The sequence below is a fragment of the Pan paniscus genome, chromosome 8, assembly GCF_029289425.2.
Source record: "Pan paniscus chromosome 8, NHGRI_mPanPan1-v2.0_pri, whole genome shotgun sequence".
Taxonomy (NCBI): Eukaryota; Metazoa; Chordata; class Mammalia; order Primates; family Hominidae; genus Pan; species Pan paniscus.
Window position 1 is genome coordinate 29,315,873 of NC_073257.2, and position 22,137 is coordinate 29,338,009.

At 39.6% G+C, this 22,137-nt stretch overlaps 1 protein-coding gene and 1 pseudogene across 4 annotated transcripts in view; both read left to right on the forward strand.

Moving 5' to 3' along the window:
- PTER (phosphotriesterase related) overlaps positions 1–22,137 on the forward strand; it is a 75,437-nt gene that overhangs the window by 35,985 nt on the left and 17,315 nt on the right. For 2 of the 4 annotated variants that reach the window (XM_034930047.3, XM_034930046.3), the window contains 2 exons: positions 11,482–11,961; positions 13,478–13,743. In XM_034930047.3, the coding sequence (XP_034785938.1) occupies positions 11,530–11,961; positions 13,478–13,743 (698 nt within the window). In that variant the 5' untranslated portion in view covers positions 11,482–11,529. Of the gene's footprint in view, positions 1–4,937; positions 5,316–11,481; positions 11,962–13,477; positions 13,744–22,137 lie in introns of those variants that run through there. The other 2 variants (XM_063607283.1, XM_063607284.1) reach the window with 2 other exon arrangements.
- On the forward strand, positions 3,124–3,285 carry LOC112441114 (U2 spliceosomal RNA; annotated as a pseudogene).

Consider the following 22,137-nt stretch of genomic DNA (forward strand, 5'->3'; position numbering starts at 1 on the left):
ATTTAAACCAGACTTCATGTTGTCTGGACATAAAAGATAAAGTAATTATTTGTAGAGTAATTTAATCGAGTAGGTCTTAGGGCGTAGCTCTCCACATTACTTACCCAATTTCCTTGCAAACTTCAACCAAAAACAAAAAAAAAAAAAAAGGAAAAAACTTTATTGGAATTTTAGAGTTAGAGCACATTGTACTTTATTCACTTTGGAATAAACCGTTTGGCTCTTTCATTCTTTAATTAAGGTATAAACTAGTTGTGATACTTTCCTTCTCTTTATTCGGCTCAGTTGAGTCTCACTGATGCAAAATAAACACTAGATACTATGTAACTATTGGGAAGAAAGGAGGCCTTCTGCCCACCCCACCTCTAACCTGACGAAGCCCCTGATGAAGTCAAAGGAAGATAAATCCACGCAGTGCTGGGATGCACTGTGGAACCTCATGATATATTCATTATGAGTCCTCCTCTCCACCACACCCCAGTTAGTAAGTTACTTAGATAAACCAAATCTATGCACAAATGAACTCACTATTAAAAATTAGTTCTCCTAGCGCTTGAACCCGGGAGGCGGAGGTTGCAGTGAGCCGAGATCGCACCACTGCACTCCAGCCTGGGTGATAGAGTGAGACTCCGTCTGAAAAAAAAAAAAAAAAAAAAAAAAAAAAAGTTAGTTCTCCTGTAAGCATTCCTATGTCCTTAATATCACTTTCTGTTCCTGCCTTGCATCTCCTCATCTTTTTCTTCGTCTCTGGCCGAATGCTGTAAATGCTCATAAATATCAAGTAATAAGATGCAAAGAGATTGCAGACTAAAACTGAAAACCTTAAAGATGCAGTTTGTCATGAAGCTGCTGAAAGAGATATTGGAGAAATGCCAAAATACCTTCAAAGCCAAAGTCTGGCTGTGTGACTGTGGAGCATTTAAAAGCTTCTCATGACTTAGTTTCCTCACTTGAAAACTGGAATAATATATGCCTGATTAACCACATGAAATTTGAAATAAAAAGCAAGTAAAATGATACCTAAAAGCACTACTTAAATAATAAAGTACCTGGCCGGGCACCGTGGCTCAGGCCTGTAATCCCAGCACTTTGGGAGGCCTAGGTGGGCAGATCACAAGGTCAGGAGTTCGAGACCAGCCTGGCCAACACAGTGAAATGTCATCTCTACTAAAAATAAAAAAAATTAGCCAGTTGTGGTGGCATGTGCCTGTAATCCCAGCTACTTGAGAGGCTGAGGCAGGAAAATTGTTTGAACCTGGGAGTTAGACCCTTAACAGCCCAAGAGGAGAAATTGGTAGGAATGGTATCAAGACAAGTGCTTCAGAATAGAAGAAGCTGCATAACAACCAGTTAATAGAGGATCTTGGTTAAAAAAAAATGATAGTCTTCAAAAATATTTTTGCAAAACTTTTTTCATCACTGGGGTACAAAAGTCAAGAAAAGAATGTCATCTCACATAATTTTGTCAGAAAAATGATCTTCCCTCCCCACCAAATCTAACACTCAACTAATTCTTTGTTCTAACCATTAGGGCATATTTATAATGATGACTTATTTTGATTTTTTTTAGTGTAAAATCTTAAGCCCTTTAAAAATGACGTATTATTCGGCGTTAGTCTCTATATTTTGATTACCTACTGCTATATAACAAACCACCTACCCATTTGGGGTGCTCTAACAGAATAACATAGCCTGGGTGGCTTACAAAAAAAAACAGAAATTTGGTCAGGCGTCGTGGCTGACAACTGTAATCCCAGCAGTTGGGAGGCCGAGGCAGGTGGATCATGAGGTCAGGAGTTCGAGACCAGCCTGGCCAGCATGGTGAAACCCCATCTCTGCTAAAAATACAAAAAATTAGCTGGGCATGGTGGCATGCACCTGTAATCCCAGCTACTCAGGAGGCTGACGCAGGAGAATCGCTTGAACCCAGGAAGCAGAGGTTGCAGTGAGCCAAGATCGCACCACTGCACTCCAGCCTGGGTGACAAAGTGAGACTCCATCTCAAAAAACAAAACAAAACAAATTTATTTCTCATGATTCTGAAGGCTGAGAAGTCTAAGATTGAAGCCCTGGCAGATTTGGTGTCTGGGTGGGCCTATGTCCTGGTTTGCAGATGTGACACATCTTGCTGTGTCTTCACATGGTGGAAGGAAGGAGGAAGCTCTTTGGGGTCTTTTTTATAAAGGGACTAATTCCATTTATGAAGCCTTTACCTTCATCAGTTGATCACCTCTCAAAGGCCCCACCTGCTAATACTGTTACTGGGGATTAGGATTTCAACATAGGAATTTTGGAGGGACACACACATTTATAGCACCATCCCTAAGCCAGAGGTTACAAACAACCACCATTTTATTGTCCCTCATCATTCTGTGGGTTGGTCAGATTCTGCCGGTTGCATTTAGCTGGGCCTGACATCATTTGGGATCTTGGCTGGACTAGAATGTCCAGGGTAACTCACTTATCTGCTACCTTCACAGGGACGGCCTCAAGGCTGAGATGACTGGGGGCCCTGGGATGGCTGGAGACTCTCTCTTTCTCTCCATATTGTCTCAGGGCCTCTTCTCCATGTAGGAAGGTAGCCAGATTCTTACATTGCAACTCGGGTTTTGCAAGGCACAAAAGCAGAAGCTGCTTCCAATGATATGGGTCCCAAACTGGCTTTGCATCACTTTATTCACATTCTGTTGGTTAAAGTGATTCACAGACCAGCTCTGGTACAGGGTAGAAGGGGGCTACACAAGGATTTGAGTATTGGAATGCACTGAAGGTCATCATGGAGACTAACCCATTGTAGGAAGCACATTCATCGAAAACGTCATTTCCAGTACTGCTTATCCATGGATAATGAGGACCTCCGGTAGCTGTAGTCACTTTGGTGCATCATTTCCAAAAACCTAATGAGTTGTGATGTCAATTGCAGCTGTCAATCTACTTTTAATCACAGGCCTCAAATGAAGAAATTCATTTAGAGGATAAGCAAATTACAGCTTCAGTTTGGTTCATAAACTTAAGCCCCTTATTGCTAATTTTTTTGAAAGAACAAGTTTACGCTGATTTGTCCAAGGATACTCAGCAAATATTTGGAAAATAATTCAAAGTTTAATGTATAATCATAATCCTATTGCTTCTTGGCCTTTTGGCAAAGATCAAGTGTAGTGTCTGTTCTTATCAGTTTAATAATCATAATCCTGAACATTTGTATATTATTATTATTATTTTGAGATGGAGCCTCGCTCTGTTGCCCAGGCTGGAGTGCATTGGTACAGCCTCGGCTCACTACAACCTCTGCCTCCCGGGTTCAAACGATTCTCCTGCCTCAGCCTGCTGACTAGCTGGGACTACAGACGCGTGCCACCACACCTGGCTAATTTTTGTATTTTTAGTAGACAGGATTTCACTGTGATGGCCAGGCTGGTCTCGAACTCCTGACCTCGTGATCTGCCCACCTCGGCCTCCCAAAGTGCTGGGATTACAGGCCTGAGCCACCATGCCCGACTTCGTACTTTATTATTTAAGTGGTGCTTTTGGGTATCGTTTTACTTGCTTTTTATTTCAAGTCTTACGTGGTTAATCAGGCAGATATTCCAGTTTTCAAGTGAGGAAACTAAGTCATGAGAAGCTTTTAAATGCTACACTGTCACACAGCCAGAAAACACTGGAGCCAAGACTCCAAGTTTTGGGTTCTTCCTTTTTTATTTTTTTAAGACAGGGTTTTACTTTGTTGGCCAGGTTGGAGTGCAGTGGTGTGATCAAGGCTCACTGCAGCCTCAGCCTCAACCTCGCAGGTTCAAGTGATCCTCCCACCTCAGCCTCCAGAGTTGCTTGGACCACAGGAGTGCACCACCATGCCCAGCTAATTTTTGTAGAGACAAGGTGTTGCTATGTTTCCCAGGCTGGTCTCAAACTTCTAGACTCAAGCAATTGTCCCACCTCAGCCTCTCAAAGTCCTGGAATTACAGGCTTGAGCTGCTGTGCCTGGCATTGGGATTTTATTCAAACCACCCCTCCATCCTAGAATTCTCTCTCTCTCTCTTTTTTTTTTTTTTTTTGAGACAGGGTCTCACTCTGTCACCCAGATTGGAGTGTAATGGTGTGATTTGGGCTCACTGCAGCCTCTGGCTTCCAGGCTCAAGCAATACTCCCACCTCAGCCTCTCAAGTAGCTGGGACTATAGGCACACACCACCATGCCTGGCTAATTTTTGTGTTTTTAGTAGAGATGGGCTGGCCATATTGCACAGGCTGGTATCAAACCCTTGAGCTCAAGCAGTCTGCCTGCCTTGGCCTCCCAGAGTGCTGGGATTACAGGCATGTGCCACCATGCTGGGCCTAGAGTTTTCTTTTAAACTTTGAAGGATGTGAAATGGAAATTCATTCTGTCTTTCGATAGATAGATAGATAGATAGATAGATAGATAGATAGATAGATAGATGTCTGCACATGCATATAAAATACACATTTTATTTTATTTTATTTTTAGAGATGGGGTTTCACCATGTTGGCCAGGCTAGTCTTGAACTCCTGACCTCAAATGATCCACCCACCTTGGCCTTCCAAAGTGCTGGGACTACAGGCGTGAGCTACTGTGCCCAGCCTAAAATATACATTTAAAAATCCATTGTGCAAGTATAGCTTTCATTGTTTGTTAGTGATCTATAGGTGGTCAGTAATATCCATTTCAAGCTAAAGGAATCACCGATGCATGGATGCCATCTGGAAGTTATCTGGTCAACCCCTTCATTTCACAGACGGGAAAAACAGGTGTGGAGTGGTTAACCAAGTTGCCCAAACCCACACAGCTATTTAGTGAAGAGCCATGGATTCTTACCTCTGAACCCATCATTTTACCAACTAGACCACACCACCTCAAGAATAGCCTTCCGGATGAAACTATGAGAGGAATATAGATATTTTACATGTTTAAAACATTTGTCTGTAGTATGCCAGGACTTAAAAGTAATACAAATTTTAAGTGCTTTACTGATCAAATACAGCTAAAGACCAGTTGTGCAGCTGGCTCAAAGTATCACTATTTCTGGGAGGCAACCTATGACTAGGGTTTCATGGGACAGAAAATCCCCTGTAGAAAAAGCAGAGGACAGACTTCAACGTGGAGAGTTCTTCATGAAGAAAAGCAGGTGATAACCATTGTATTCAAGTAACTTGGTGTATGTTTCACTCTCAGGAATATATGTTGCTAGTAAAATCAAGAATTTTACATCAAACATTCTCAAGGCATTGAGTGTGGAACCTTCTGAGAATGAAAAGGGCAGAGATGAGATCTCCGTTTTTCAAATTAAGTAAAATTTAAAGGTCAGTTATTCCGACAGTGTCTTGACAATAATATTGCACTTGTCCCAACTCTAGGATGATACTATAGTGAGTAATGTTGCACTTTGATCTGGGTTGAAATACTGTTTTCTTCCTCCCTCTCCCTTTTCCTCCCTCGTTTCCGTTTTTTTTGTTTTTGTTTTTTGTTTTTTTTGGAGTTGGAGTGTTGCTCTTGTTGCCCAGGCTGGAGTGCAATGGCACGATTTTGGCTCACTGCAACCTCCGCCTCCCGGGTTCAAGCGATTATCCTGCCTCAGCCTCCCGAGTAGCTGGTATTACAGGTGCCTGCCACCATAGCTGACTAAATTTTGTATTTTTAGTAGAGACGGGGTTTTACTATGTTGGCCAGGCTAGTCTCGAACACCTGACCTCAGGTGATTTGCCTGCCTCAGCCTCCCAAAGTGCTGGGATTACAGGCGTGAGCCACCGTGCCCAGCCCCATTTGAAAAAAAAAAAATGTTTTCAGTTGGCCACTAAACAGAGAAATTTGGGAAGCCACTGGTACCAGTTAGAAGTTTGTAGACCACAGTCTACACAAAGGCCATCTGCTCAACCCTGGTGACTTGAGGTTGACTGGCCCAAGTTAAATTGAAGAGTTAATGAAGCCACAAGCCGATTTTTTTTATTCAAGGAGTCTGATGTGTTTTCTGGGTTTTCAAATGGCTTCAATGGATTTACTTACCAGTTTAAGATGAACAGCTCACATCAAGGAATGCAGGATGGCAAAAGCCTGAGCTGACCCAGAGGAGGAGACCTTTCCCAGGCTGACCTGTCTGCAAAGGCCTTTTCCCAGCACTGTCACTTCCTGGGTGCGTCACTGCCATAGTCCTCGTAATTGTTTAGAATTTGCAAATTTCCTCAAGTTTTCTTCTTACATTCTTAGTCAATTTGAAAAAAAAAAAAAAAAAAAAAAAGGAAAGCTTGGGAATGAAACCCAACATTTTCCTCCAACGACAAGCTGCTCATTTGTGTCTCTGAGCAGTTTTGCTTTATTTATGTCACAGTTTAAAGAACTTGCTGGGTCCCATTATTGCTCTGTATCCTGAAGTGGTGGGATTTCTTTCTTTTCATTCAGGCATGGTTACTGATTCTTTTGACAGTGTTTAATATTAAAAGTTATAAATGCACATGCAGTAGGGCCATTACACCATAAATAGCTGAGAGAGTAGAAGCATGATGACTGTGTCCGAGGAGGGACTCCTGGTGTCACCGTTGGTCAGCGTCCAGGCCCAGGCTGCTTCAAAGAAGATATATTGCAGGTCTGAACCTGTATGCACAATGAAAGTATTCAAACAAGCTTTAAAAAAAAAAAAGGATGCATTTAAAAAATATTTTTGTCACAAATCAAATGTCAGTGTTAAGTGCAGTGTTTCTAGAGTGCAGCCGCGCTCTGTGATGTAACACTTCAAAAAATAGAAGTGCTGATCTATTTGGGCCAGACAGCACTTTTTTCTTAGAAGTCCATTTATTTGGAGGATACTTTTATAGTACCAGCAAGTCCAGTTAGAAAGTTCCATCTGCTCTGCCTCTTACTGCTTCTGGTTTCTTGCCATCTACATTGGTGTCATCTCAGACAAGACACTACCTGATTTTTTCTGGATAATAGCGACATCCTATGGGGCTCCCTGCAGGTACAACGGGCCCCCTCCCTTCATCCATTCGTACACGGCTGCCAGGCTCTTCACTTCATATTGTCTGCAGAAAACCCTGAGATGCCTTCCCGTTTTTTTGTCAGTTAGGGTTTCTTCAGAGCCACAAAACTATTAGGTTGGTGCAAAAGTAATTCTGGTTTTCACCATCACTTCATTTTACTCATAGTATTAGGTTGGTGCAAATGTAATCACGGTCATGGCAAAGACCGTGATTACATTTGCACCAACCTAATACTATGAGTAAAATGAAACAAGGGATATATGATAAGAATTAGACCTTTCATGGTTGGGGGAGGAGTTGGGAAAGTCAACTGAAAACTGATCCACCAAAACTCAATTTTCTAATTTGACTATTGCATTTTTTTTTTTTTTGAGATGGAGTCTCGCTCTGTTGTCCAGGCTAGAGTGCAGTGGCGCAATCTTGGCTCACTGCACCCTCCACCTCCCAGGTTCAAGCAATTCTCCTGCCTCAGCCTCCCGAGTAGCCTCCCGAGTGATGACAGGCATGTGCCACCAGGCCCGGCTAATTTTTGTGTTTTTTATAGAGACAGGGTTTCATCATGCTGGCCAGGCTGGTCTCGAACTCCTGGCCTCAAGTGATCTGCCTGCCTCAACCTCCCAAAGTGTTGGGATTACAGGCGTGAGCCACTGTGCCTGACCTGATTTGACCATTGCATTTAAAATTGTTAGACGAGTACCTTCAACCAGGTCAAGGGCTGGGTATAACAGAGTCAGGGGTGGGAGAAGAGCCTATGTTTATGAAATAAGGACAGTGTATTGCAGTTAAGAGAAGCTCTCCTCATTCACAGGTAAAATAGAGTTCTGGAAAGTCCTACCCTCTGCAATTCAAAATGCCACTGAAAAATATATTCAATCTACATAGACAGAATCATCTTAAGTATAATGGCCAGGGTGAAATAGCTGTGAGGAACTCTCAGTGAAACTAAACTAAAATTGCCCCCAAACTACCGTCCTGCACACCAAATCTTCAACAATTAGGTGAATTGTCTAAATATTTTGTAGAAGTTGATTTATGCATATGGTTTTAGAATACACATATTTTAAACATGCGTATTTTAAATAAGACAAATCCTATTTATCGTTTCTGGCTTTCAGCTGTGGTGGAGGACTGCCCTCTGATTCTCTTCTCTTATCCCTTTTATTTTTTGTCTTTAAACCCTCTGTGCTTTTTCAGTTCTAGATGCATCAGAATTAGAAATGTTGTTCCCCTTGGCTAGGCTGTAATAGTAATTGCAGTCTATCCTCAGTCCTCAGATTGTTCAAATTTCACATTTGAAGTGCAACAGAACTTTTGACCCATGTGTTTGTAGCTCTGGCTACCACTTTCTCACTAGCTTCTGTGCCGGTGTATGTGAGTGATGCTTAAGCTTCTCAGACATACTCTGGAAAATACCAGAAGCCTGCTTTGTTTGTTGGTAACCAGTCCTGTTTGCACCATTGGGTATAGCTGCTCTCATCGTTCCTTACCTTCCTCCTTGTTCTGTGAACTCTCTTCTCTATCGGGGAAGGCCATGAATAGCCCCTTGCCTGTATGTTGAGAAGAGAGCAACCTCCAAGCTGAATGCAGAGGGAAAAGGGTTCCCTCACTGCACAGGAAGCGTGTATTCTAGATACACACTCCACCCCACTCAAAGACATTCCAGCTTAGAGCAGTGTTGGCTACAGTTTGTTCTTTAATCGTTTCTTATCCTTTGAGTGGAGGTTACATTGTGTGCGATCATAGGAAGTGCCAGCCAGTTCTGCCTGAGAGCATTAGAGGAATCTCCCAGAAGGGATGGCATTTCTTAAGTGATTTTTTTTTTTCAGAAAGGCTCACAGCTTGTGAGCTTGAAACGTACCAACATTGCTCTTTCAAATATGCATCAATTGAATATGCAGTTTGGTACTTTTCTAGCAAAAATGGTAGCATTTTATCAATTTAGCTCAGTTTCTGCCCCTCTGTGACTCTCTGGAACATGTCTGTAAGATGGTCAGCCAGAAGGAAAGAAACGGCAAATTAACCCATATGGAAGTTTGCATCTATTATTAATGGTACTGTGATTTCATCAACGGAAGGCATGAACGACATACTCCTTGCTTTCAGTAGCAAGGAATAAGACACTGAACAGTAAATTCCTATCCATCATCATTGGAAAATATTGCCCTGTATAGTGCCTGGCAGCTTTGTGGTGATTCTCTGAAGAGACACTGCCTGCTTTTCTCTTAGCCACCATTTGAATTGCCTAGCTGATAGAAGTTTGGCTTCCAGAAAGGCACTATCAAACAAAATCAATGGCCATGTTAGCCACAAGTCCTAAGTTCTGTCCAAAAGTCTAAATCCATCATTTATGCCTTATACGCCAATATATCACAAACACCTGAGTTCCAGATAATTGCAGTGGCTTGCTATAAATTGGCCTATAATTCTGTCACCCTCTGACCTCTGATGTTGTTTTCACCTTGTGTTACGTGTGTACTATACCCTTCACGAATTTTCCCGTTGTTCCCCCAAATCATCTCCCCTCTCATCAGCCACTTCCTCTGAAAAGAAATAATCTAGGAAATACATGAATAGTTCCTAGAATTCGCAAAACAAAGCTACTATTTGTTGAATATGGGCTGTGTGCCAAATGCATCTACAGGTATTTTTACCTGTGGTATCTAATTTATTTTTACGACAGTCTATGAAATGTGCTTTGTTATTTTAATTTACAGATGACAAAAATGGAAGTCAAAGAAGGCTTTCAAGGGATATGGGGGAAATGATGACTTCAGAACATTATTTGAAGGAACAGTTTGAGAGCTTGGAAACACGTGATGCTCCTTTTCTTCAGTTCCCAGAGTCTGGGACTCGAGTCCTGATTTTGCTCTTGGCCATGCAGGAGTTTGTCCTCACTATTTTCAGTAGCTCTTGTTCCTTTATAAACCCTTCATTTAGGAAATGTACTTAAATTTTTTTTTTTTTGAGACATAATCTCACTCTGTTTCCCAGGCTGGAGTGCAGTGGCGCGATCTCGGCTCACTGCAACCTCTGCCTCCTGGGTTCAAGCAATTCTTCTGCCTCAGCCTCCCAAGTAGCTAGGATTACAGGCATGCTCCACCACACTCGGCAAATTTTTGTATTTTTAGTAGAGACGGGGTTTCACCATGTTGGCCAGGCTGGTCTCAAACTCCTGGCCTTATGTGATCTTCCCACCTTGGCCTCCCAAAAGTGCTGGGATTATAGGCATGAGCCACTGCACCTGGCCATTTAATTTTTAATTTAAACAAAATTTTTAAAAGGAAATGTACTTTTAAAGGAAAGTACTGGAATTGGAGTTCTTGGTATCACTGATAGACATTGGTAAACACTTAATTTGTGCTACAAATGAAAGCAAATCGAGGATAGAGAGGGCTTTGCTCTTTTTAGAGATAGCTGATTTCAGTTTCGATAAATCACAATCGCTTTCATTATGGCTAAGAATCTTTGCTTTTCAGTATTTTTGATTGTGTTTCTGTGTGCCCAAGATAATCAAGCATTCAACCTGAAGAGGTTCGTTTCTTGTTGTTATTTCATTATTCAACCGAGTGTGCTCCTCAGTTGTTTTGGGGAGGGGCATATTCTATGAAGTCATGTGAGTCAGAGATCTTGTCTTTTGTTTCTTTATGGCTCTAATTTCTGACACATAATGGACCTTCAACAGAAATTTGTTTGCTTGGGTAGTGGTGGAACAGTAGAAAGATCAGTTGTGGCCAGGCGTGATGGCTCACACCTGTAATCCAAGCACTTTGGGAGGCCGAGGCAGGCAGATCACCTGAGGTCAGGAGTTCAAGACCAGCCTGGCCAACATAGGGAAACCCCACCTCTCCTAAAAATATAAAAATTAGCCAGGCTTGGTGGCACATGTGTGTAGTCCCAGCTACTCAGGAGGCTGGGGCAGGAAAATCCCTTGAACCCAGGAGGCAGAGGCGGAAGTTGTAGTGAGCTGAGATCGTACCACTGCACTCCAACCTGGGCAACAGAGCAAGACTCTCCCTCAAAAAGAAAAAAAAGGAGGAAAGATCAGTTGCTTCAGGATATTTAATTTAGCTAAAAAGTGACAAATGAAACAGTACTGATACATGGTTAGTTTGGATGTAAGTTATTGATTCTGAATACTTTTTTTTTAATTACAATTACTGTTGATTTATCCAAGAATGCATAGCTATGATTAAGAGATACAATTAAGTTAAAGAAAAGTGAACTGAATATCAAAGAATATTTCCAGTAGATAAGGTTAGGACTAACTCAGGCAGAGGACTCCCAGTAGAAGGGGTGGGAGGCAATTAACACCACGCATGTCACTTAGATCTGCAGTGGGGATAGATTCTGAAGTCGGCAGGATCGTAAGATCGTATCTCCAGTTTTATTGATTTGCCTTCTTACATGGGTATATGTTCACAGCCTCCCACCCCTTACGGACAAGACTTTATGTGTGTGTTAAATATTCTGATTGTAGTTGTTTGTTTGTTTTTAGAAAAAAGAAATCCTCTTTTTAGAACATCTCTTGGTGGTACCATCAGAAATGTCTTCCTTAAGTGGAAAAGTCCAAACTGTTTTGGGCCTTGTAGAGCCAAGCAAACTGGGCCGTACCCTGACCCATGAACACTTGGCCATGAACTTTGACTGCTGTTACTGTCCACCTCCCCCGTGCCAGGAAGCTATTTCCAAAGAACCTATCGTGATGAAAAATTTATATTGGATTCAGAAAAATGCCTATTCCCATAAAGAAAACCTTCAATTAAATCAGGAGACAGAAGCCATAAAGGAAGAACTGTTGTATTTTAAAGCTAATGGTGGAGGGGCTTTGGTGGAAAACACAACCACTGGGATTAGCCGAGACACACAGACGTTGAAGAGGCTTGCAGAAGAGACTGGCGTCCATATCATATCTGGAGCCGGGTTTTATGTGGATGCAACTCACTCCTCAGAGACCAGGGCCATGTCAGTGGAGCAGGTAAAAAGCCTAAGTTCTTTGACAATATTTGTTCATAAATTCAGAACAGCCAGAACCTTGGAAATGCCCTGGGTTCAGAGGTAGCTGGGCATGCTACGGAAATTTGCTAGCTAGCAAAGACATCTGCCAGTTGGGGCCCCAGTTAGTAACACTGTATTTCATAAAGAAAGTGCCAATTTTGCAAGCAAGCCTTGTGGTAAAGAAAAAAGAAAATAATAATAATAAGTGTCAAGGGAAGAGATCTTAGTGCACTGGTCATTGGAAAATCCAACGTGATAATAGTTAGATTTGTGTATATCATATCTGTCCTCAGTATTGGCACCACAGTCTATTTGTAAACCTCACTTTTCCATCTTCAGTTATGCTACCTCGATTTTTTTTCACCCTGGATTTTATAATAACCAGCAATGAAGATTCACTGTAGGGTGAAACTTGGCAGTCAAAGACTTGGCACATTTGTGAATATGTTTCAGTCTCCTTTCACAAAACAGGAGAGGTGGAAGAAAATTCATTCCCCTGTGTTTTGTCATAATATGGTCTTAAGAATGGGCAGAAGGAAGTAAATTGTTTAGGGACAAAAAGAATAAGGTGCAAAACCTTTTTTGCACGTGTATGTTTTCTCTTTCTAAACACACATGTATCTATTTATACATGTTTACACATATATGTATATATTCGTATGTATCTTCCATTGTCTGCATGACAGGCATAGGGTGTCAGCTCAGTCTTTGCAAAAGATCACTTACTCTCTAGAGTATTTTGTATTTCAAAATTTTTTCTGCATTATTTTCCAACCAGGACTTTATTTTTTTTAATGTATTTTTGTTGTTTAAAGACTATGCTGATGATGATTATATATTCTTCCAACCACTCTTAGTGGTAACTATACATGTGAACCCAAAAGTCTAATAGTAGTATAGTGTGCTGTGAATTTTCTATGCTGTCTATGATAAAAGACTGGAATAAATAGGAGAGAATTAAAGCATTTCTTGATGCCTTGTGCGGTGATGCAAGCCTGTAGTCCTAGCTACTTGGGAGCCTGAGATGGGAGGTTCACTTGATCTCAGGAGTTCCAAGTCCAGCCTGAGTAACATGGTGAGACCTCTGCTTCTTTAAAAAAAACAAAGAAGAAAGAAAAAGAATGACTTGATACACGGGACATAGATTCAATTCATTGGCGGTCTTTCTATATTCTAGATGCTGCTCCCCAGGTTAAGTTACAGATTTTTTTTTGCTTCATCCTGAATGTACTCTCATTAAGTCACTTTGTCCCCCTCCAGCTTCCTAAAGCTATAAATTTCTTGTTAAATAATCATGGTATGATATTATCTAATCTTTTGATTTTTGATTTGGCCAGCAAAATGCCTTTTTCCTTGGCCAATATTAATTGATAAATATTGAATACATTTTTAAAAGAATGAATGACAAAATAAATAAATTCATTCACATATTGTGGTGGATCTATTTTGATAAATTTCACAACCTATAAAATATATTCCTTCTCACTCTTCCTTAGCTTACCGATGTCCTTATGGATGAAATTCTCCATGGAGCTGATGGAACCAGTATCAAGTGTGGCGTTATTGGAGAAATTGGTTGCTCCTGGCCTTTGACTGAGAGTGAAAGAAAGGTTCTCCAGGCCACAGCTCATGCCCAGGCTCAGCTTGGTTGTCCTGTTATTATCCATCCTGGACGGAGCTCCAGGGCACCATTTCAGATTATCCGAATATTGCAAGAAGCAGGTGCAGACATCTCCAAAACAGTCATGTCACACCTGGATAGGTAAGCAGGCTGTCTTACAAATGGATGCAAACCGCCATATAATTAATGCATGATCAAATTAAGAATCTACAGTAATCAGTCAATGCAATACTAATCACGCAGAGAAAACCACTAACTATATGGAAGGTAGTATTTATAAAGTTTCACAACTGACATGAATAAAAGTCAATGCTGCCATTTTTGTGTCCCTCCTCTGTGTCAGATAGTATCCTAGGTATTTCACATAAGATATTTTGCATAAGTCATTTCCTTTAATTTACTCAATCCTTTATAACTCATAACAGGTGTCACTGTCTACTTCATTTCTTTGTCTCATGGGATGCTATCAAAGTAGCTGCCAATTCCACTTGCTCAATGTTTACCAGTAGTTGGAGTAATAAAGTTATCACACATGTAAAGGGAGGGAATGTCAATGGTTTCACCCAGAGAAGAAAACCACAAATATAAATGTTCACATTTGTGTCACTTGTGGTTTGAATCATCTGAATTTTGGAAAATGCAATTATAAAAAATAATAGTAATAAGTATAGCATGTGTTGGGTAGTATAATGCATTAGTTTCCTATTGCTGCTGTAACAAGTTATCACAAACTGGGTGCCCCTAAACAACAGAAATTTAGTCTCTCAAAGTTCTGGAGGCCAGAAGTCTGAAATGAAACTTTGTCAGGGCCCCGCTTCCTCCAAAGGCTGCAGGGAGAATCTTTCCTTGCTTCTTCCATAGCCTCAGATCCAGCTGTTCCATGGTTTGTGGCTGCATAACTACAGTTTTTGCCTCTGTCTTCGCATAGCCTTTTCCTCACTGTCTATGTCTTCTCCTCTGTTTGTTACAACCACAGTTGCCATTGGATTTATGGCCTGTCCAGATAATCCAGAATAATCTCATCTCAGATCATTTACTTAATTATATCTGCAAAGACCTTTTCCCCAAATAATGTCACTTTCAGAGGTTCCAAGAGTTAGAATATGGACCTATCTTGTTGGGGTTCACCATTTAATCCCTACATATTATTTTAGATGCATAGGGGACAGTAAAATGAATGACTAAATGAAGAAATGCCAGCTGCTGTTAATTTTATGAACAAGTCTAACTGTTGCTAAGGCTACTCATTAGCCTTCAATTGAATTTATTATAGAATTAATGCAGCACCAGTGAGACTAATAGTATATTATAGTTACTTCTATCTTGCCTATTGGAGTAAAGCCATATTAACATATTGATAAATCCTGATTATCAGACCAGACACATTGCTATTTCATAGACTAACAGTCCTTCAAAATGTATTGATAAAATGCCTCTCCTTATGAGGCTGCAGTGAACCATGATCATACCACTACACTCCAGCCTAGGCAACAGAGCAAGACCCTGTCTCAAGAAAAAAAAAAATTATTTTACTTAATAAAAAATACTGTGAAATCATGTGCAGGAAATATAAACAAGTTGTAGTTATAGCAGAACAGAGAAGTCAGTATTAATGGGGAAACTGAGGCACAATAGGATTAAAGGTAATTCTCCTGGCAACCGGGTTGGTATCAGGATCCATACTTGGCTATCTTGAGGAATCTTCTGGTTGCACTGATAAAGTAGAGGCATGCTTCTATATACTGGTCACAGAGGCAATGCATCAGACTGTGAAAACTAGACTCTTTGGACCCAGTGAGAACTTTGAATTCTAACTCTCATTGGTGTAACATCTTGGACAGCTTAATTTGAATTTAAAACAATGTATTTTATAATGTTGCCTTGTATGATATGGGATATATGTAGCACATTTACTGAGTAAGGATGATACTTTTTAAACATTGTGAAGTATCTCATACCTTCAAAAATGTATTTCACTAATACCTTTAAATTTTATAAAATGTTTTAGATTCTTAAAAGCATTGCATTCTGCAGTTATTATACAGTGTAAGTGTTCTATATGTCTATTAGAACATAATCGTTTATCATGTTCAAGTATTCTGCATTTCTACTAATTTAAATATATATATATACGGAGAGAGAGAGAGAGAGAGTCTCTCTCTCTGTTGTCCAGGCTGGAGTGCAGTGGCATGATTTTGGCTCACTGCAGCCTCAACCTCCCAAGTTCAAGTGATCCTCCAACCTCAGCCTCCCAAGAAGCTGGGACTACAGGCATGTGCCTCCACACCTGGCTAATTTTTATATTTTTTGTAGAGATAGGTTCTTGCCCTGTTGCCGAGGCTGGTCTCAAACTCCTGAGCTCAAGCAAGTCACTCGTCTTGGCCTCTCAGAGTTCTGGGACTATAGGCATATGCCATTGTACCTGGTCATAAATTTCTTTTAATTGCGTGCTTGGCATTCCTTGGGATTCCTGAATGTAAGGATGTACCTTTCATTGTTTCTGAAAAGCCTCAGCCATTATCTCTTTAAATATTGTTTCACTCACTTGTTATTTATCATCTGTATCACAAACTCCAATTTGATATATGTAGGGCTTTCTTACCTATACTCTGTATTTCTTAACACCTCTTTCATATTTCCATCCACGTGCATCACTGAGCTATAATTTCTTCAGTTTGATCTTCCTATTACTACTTCTCTTTCCAACGGAATCAATCTGTCACTTAGCCAATATATTTGGTTTATAATGTTGAGAACTACATAGTTTTTCTGTTACCTATTAAGTTCTAGTTGGTTACTTTTCAAATCTGCTTGGTTAATTTTGATCATTTATGTTCCTTTCAACATGGTTTCAATTCAACCTTTAAAAAAATATTAAACATACAATGTATAACTTGTAATTGATAAATCTAACTTCTACTGCCTTTTTTTTACTCTGATATAGTTTACTAGTTCTTCTGGCTGTCATTGATAGGAGGTTATTTCCTTATGTTTTAGAGTACAATTTTTTGTTGTAAGATCAGACATCTTGGAAATTATTATGAGTGTTAGGTTGGTTTCCTCTTACCCCTGTTTTTTTTTTTTTTTGGTTATTTATTTTTTATTTCTGTTAGGCAGTTGTGGCACTACTTACATGGGACACTTTATACTAAATTTTTTAATTGTGGTAAAATGTGCATAACATAAAATTTATCATCTTTTAAACATTTTGAAATGTACAGTTCAGTAATGTTGAGTGTATTCACTCCCCATGGCCTGTGACAAACGCCATTCTACTTTCTGTCTCTATGAATTTGACTACTCTGGGTACCTCATGTAGATGGAATCACATAAAGCTTTTTGTGACTGTTTAAACTAAATTTTAGACTTGAGAGACTTAGACCCACACAGGTGCTATGAGTTCTGACCCCTCAGCTTAGCAAGTGCAGGAATGGGGCTATGGATTCTCAAGGGAGACTTTTTCTCAACTTACCTTCCTTTCACTAGAAGACAAGACTGAGAAAGATACATACAGATACCCCTTGACTTAAGATGGGTTATGTTCCAATAAATCCATTGTAAGTCAAAAATATTGTAAGCTGAAAGTGCATTTAATATACCTAACCTACTGAACACTACAGCTTAACGTAGTCTACCTTAAACATGCTCAGAACCCTTACATTAGCCTATACTTCCGCAGAATCATCTATCACAAAGCCTATTTTATAATAAGGTGTTGAACAGCTCATGTAATTTATTGAATACTGTACCGAAAGTGGAAAACGGAATGTTTCTCTGGGTACTTGAAGTACGGTTTCTAGTGAATGTGTATTGCATTCACGCCATTGTAAAGTCCAAAAAGCATTAAGGCGAACTAGCCAGGGACCATCTGTAATCTCCAAAAACTGTATATGGGGCAAGTTTTTACCTACTTCATCCTCAAGGGTGTTGCTTTCCATATAAAGGGAGTAGCCCTTTATATGTCTCCAGTCTGATCTCCTACTCAGTTCAAGCCCAAGCTCTGTCTTACTTGGTTCATTAATACCTTTTAGGCAAATGCTATCTCTAGGTCTCAACTTATTCCTCATTTTCTCAGCTCTCTTGTTGTCTCTGTCCCGCGAGCAAGTAAGTGTTACTTTCCCACCAGCTAAACCAAGCATTTCAAAATAGGGTGTTTTTTTTCTCTCTCTTCAATATAATGTAGTATTTTACATGCATTCTGCTGGAAAGGTTTTCTGTGAACATCTAGTCTGCCATACTGCTTGAAACTGGCTCAAGATGATTCGTAAAGAAGAAGCTTTCTATCTCCATCTATTTACAGTTAGACATGTATGTAAGTTAGAAAATTATGCTTGGCACAAATAGAAAACAAGCTTTCACTGGAAAATGTGAAATAAACCCTTACTTCTACCACAGTAGTATTTCCCTGCTGATAAAATCAAACAATATATAAATTGCAAATGTTTTCTTTATTGCCTAGTGATATACATATATGTATACACTACACCTATATATACACATATGTATATATTTATGTATATACACACACATATGTATTTTTTTTCTGTTAAACAATAAAGATACATTACCAGATTTCCATTTGGCTGCAGTTTCAATATATCTCTCTAGAATGGGTCAGAACAGAATGGAAAGGTTGACCTGACATCAAACTCAGAACATTCTAGAAAATTCTGAGACCATCGCTAGAGCAGCCATCCATTCTGTACCTATCTGATGGATTATTCAGGGTTCCAGTGCATGAAAAAGACATACATGAAAGTATGAGCATTTCAGTAGGGAGGCAGCTAGGGAACATGGCTTTAGAAAAAGCAGTGCATTCGGAAAAACATACCGAATAAAGTAACAGAAAAAAATAATCAGGGAGGCAGATGCAGGCATTGTTAGCTCTTTGAAGTGGCTGTTCACAGCAAGACAGTGGCCATGCTGAAGTTTGACTGGGTCAGCCTCTCACAGACTCTCTGAGGTCTGCAGGGCTGTGCATACAATCTGAGCCGTACTGAAAGGCCAAGGACTTCAGCTTTCTGTAACGGGGGCAAATCACAAAGGGCATGTATTTCATGCAACGAAATGCACAGAAGCCTCGCAAAACAGACCTGCATCCCCAAAACAAGGCCTCCAAAAAATAAAAACCAAGACAAAAGGGCAAATCATTTCATTTCCCCCATCATGCCTTTTCAGACATTAAAAACCAAAAAAAAAGATCTGAGGCTACCTTGTGATTGGAAGATAATCAGGCCATCGCTGTGCTTCATAGCCCCCTCCAGAATGCTGGGACTCTCCAATGGGACTGACCCTCAGTCTTACCTACCCATGATCAGTTTATTTTTCCCCTTTAAAGTAGTATTTCCATCATTTCAGTATACGAAAATAAAATATTACAGTGTGCCCCCAATCACATCGAAGCAGGTAAATATTTTTGAAGATATACAGTCTTCATTAGGATTCATGCATTTGTATGGGTGCACACACACACACATACACTCATTGTGACAACAACAACAACAAATTGCTACATGGCTATCCAAAAGGGGCATTTGGGACCCTGAGAGGGAAGAGTTAATGAATGGCCATCACCTTAGGAGACCTCTGAACTACATTGTTGTCATGTGACCATAGGTGACCTGCTTAAGGTCATTTACTAGGAGATAACAGCTTGACAAGATAAATCTGCTTCTGTGTCTAGGCCGTCCCCTAACCATCTGCTCCCTTTAAGAAACATGGGCCTGTTGGTTGCTGTGAATTTAACCCTAGGGAACATTGCAGGGGGCTGCCCTTGATGGTTACAGCCACCCAAAGTCAACATTTATTGGAAAAGAGCACCTGGCACTTAAGTGTTGCTGCTTGGTCTTAATCTATGAAGGCTTTCTGCCTTTCAATCACTTACTATAATTTTACTACCTGTTAAAACTCTACCCACGTGTCCAGGTGACGTGTAATGATAGCACTGCCTTGGCCTCCTGTCTAATACAGGCTAGATGCGATTAAAAAAAACAACACCCCACATATATCCTTTTTGCCATTCATCTTCAAGGAGATTTTATCCTTAATGGACTATTAGAGTAGCTGTAGGTATTTTTATGACAACAAAATTCTTTACCAATGAAAGCTGAGTAAAATAGCATGGCTGGCAGGTATTTGGGTAGCAACTATTTACTGATTAAATTTTTGAGCCCCCTGGAGGGGCAACAGACAGGTACTGTGTGCCTGAATCTTTTTACTACTTGGTTATCTATTCAACAAGCCAAAGGGCTTTGATAGAAATCCAGGGCCTAGAGTTTGATTAAGGGCACAATGATAATTAAGTGAAGGAAAATAGCGCATCACTGTCTTTGAAAATTCCTAGCTGAGGAAGGTAGAGGAATTGACCTAAGGGTTTCTGAAAGACAACAAGAGGGAAACATTTAGGGAACCGGCCAACAGCACATTTTATTCCCTTTGCCTCTGATCATTCGTGCCAAATTGGCCAAACTCTTGGAAAGCTATAATTTTGATATTTTTTTCATGCTCTTAATTAGATGAAATAAGAGAGTGGGATATCACATCATTCATTCATTCCACAAATACTTGCATGTCTAATTACCATATACCAGACGCTGGGTTGTAGCCTGAAGAACAACCCACTCTCTGCCTTCAAAGTCATTATTTAATTATAATTATGGTGATTTTTAACCTTAAGGTTTTCTGTGAAAAGCCACAAAAAATAATCATGTGGTTTCCTTGGAACTTACACACATTTAATCCCTGTGAATATTCGTGAATTAATGGGAAGTCATTCAAAAACAATTCCAAGCAAATGTTTGACAAACTGAAACTGAGCAAAACATCGTGATATAGTTAAGTAGTACAGTGGTGTTTAAGAATAATTGGAATGCTATGTGCATGTATTTGTAACATCTAGAATCCTATGAATATGACACTGAGTTTCTTTTATTCTTAAAAACAATTTTTTTTTAATTTTTAAGAATAAAAGAGATGGGGACTTGCTATGTTTCCCAAGTTAATTCTGAACTCCTTCCTCAAGTGATCCTCCTGCCTTGGCCTCCCAAAATGCTGGGGTTACAGGCTTGAGCCACTGAGCCGGCCAGAAAAATTATTTTTAACCCTAAAGTGTTATGCAAATTTTCCCCACCCCTGCCCTAATTATTGCTTACTATGTATTTTCTCTCAACATGTAGAAGGTATGGAAGGAAGAAAGGGAAAAGGGGAGAGAGGGAGGCAGAAAGGATGGAAGGAAGGGGAGGGAGGGAGAAAGAAAGGAGAGAAAGAAAGAAGGAAAAAAGGAAACAGAAAGAAATCCAGGCAGATATTTGACAAAGTAAAATGCACCAAAATTCTTTATATTCATAAATAGTGCCAAATAAAATGCAATAAAGTTATAGTGATAATTAATAATTAATTGTGGAGTATCCCAAATTATACTATTTTGGGCAGACTTGCCTTCCTGGTGAAAGGGAAACGCTGGCCATGTGCTCTATCCAGTACATTCTACCCACCAAAGCCTTCCAGGAGTAATTTTTTTTCTAAAGCAATTTTTCATAACTCTGACACCATTCCCATGAAATGTGACATTTTAACAAATAGGATTGCCAGGTCTATAAGATTTATCTTCACTCTCCTCAATACCGTCATTCCCTGAACCGTGTATCGCCTTACATGAAAAACGCAACCTCTTTTGTGCTATGTGGTAGCTGAAGAGTTCATATGGTAAAAAGCTCTTCCTGGGATGTATAAACTGTGAAATGCATTCTAAAATAAAGTTTTAATTACACTTTGTAATTCGGAGCCAACTTCTGGGTTTAGTCTAATTTAAACAAGGGTTTTTCTCTCTTGCAGCCATCTGTTCCTTTTGCTTAAGCCTACACTTAAGTCATAATATTGAAAGGGTGACGTCATTCCTTCCTTATGATGTCATTAAACATTTCTTTAGCGACCCAAGCAGTCAGAGAACTGAATAAGTGATTGGGGGAGATGCTTGTTAAAATATAGATAATAGCATACTGAATTTTTTTATTTTTCATTCCCAGTTATTCTCCAATATCAAAAATATTGTTCAATAAAAGTCATGCCTCCGTGCAAAAAGAATCCCATAAAAAATAAATCTTTAAAATACCTACGTATTTGGTCATAAACTAGTACATTAATGCCAACGTACCACTCTCATTTTTGGCTTGGGTCTGGATCAAACTAAAATTCTTGGCAAATTATTAGTGGAAGTAGCAAATTACATATTTTTAATCATAGGCGATATTTAGACCACACATTAAAAACTTACATCATCTCTATTTACTTTCTATTTTTGACATTTAAATTTATTTTTAATTAATTGAGATCAGTTAAATTTCATCAATTAAGAATTTCTCAGCTCTCATAGTTGCAGTGGAGCTGTCATTAGCAGTGTAAGAATATACATGAATAATGTTTTAAAATTATGTTAATATCAAATTAGAGTATAGTAAATTAGGTTACAATCACTCAATTATAGTAATTTGCTTTTTTTAAATATTGCATTATAAACATTTTAAAATTAATTTTAGG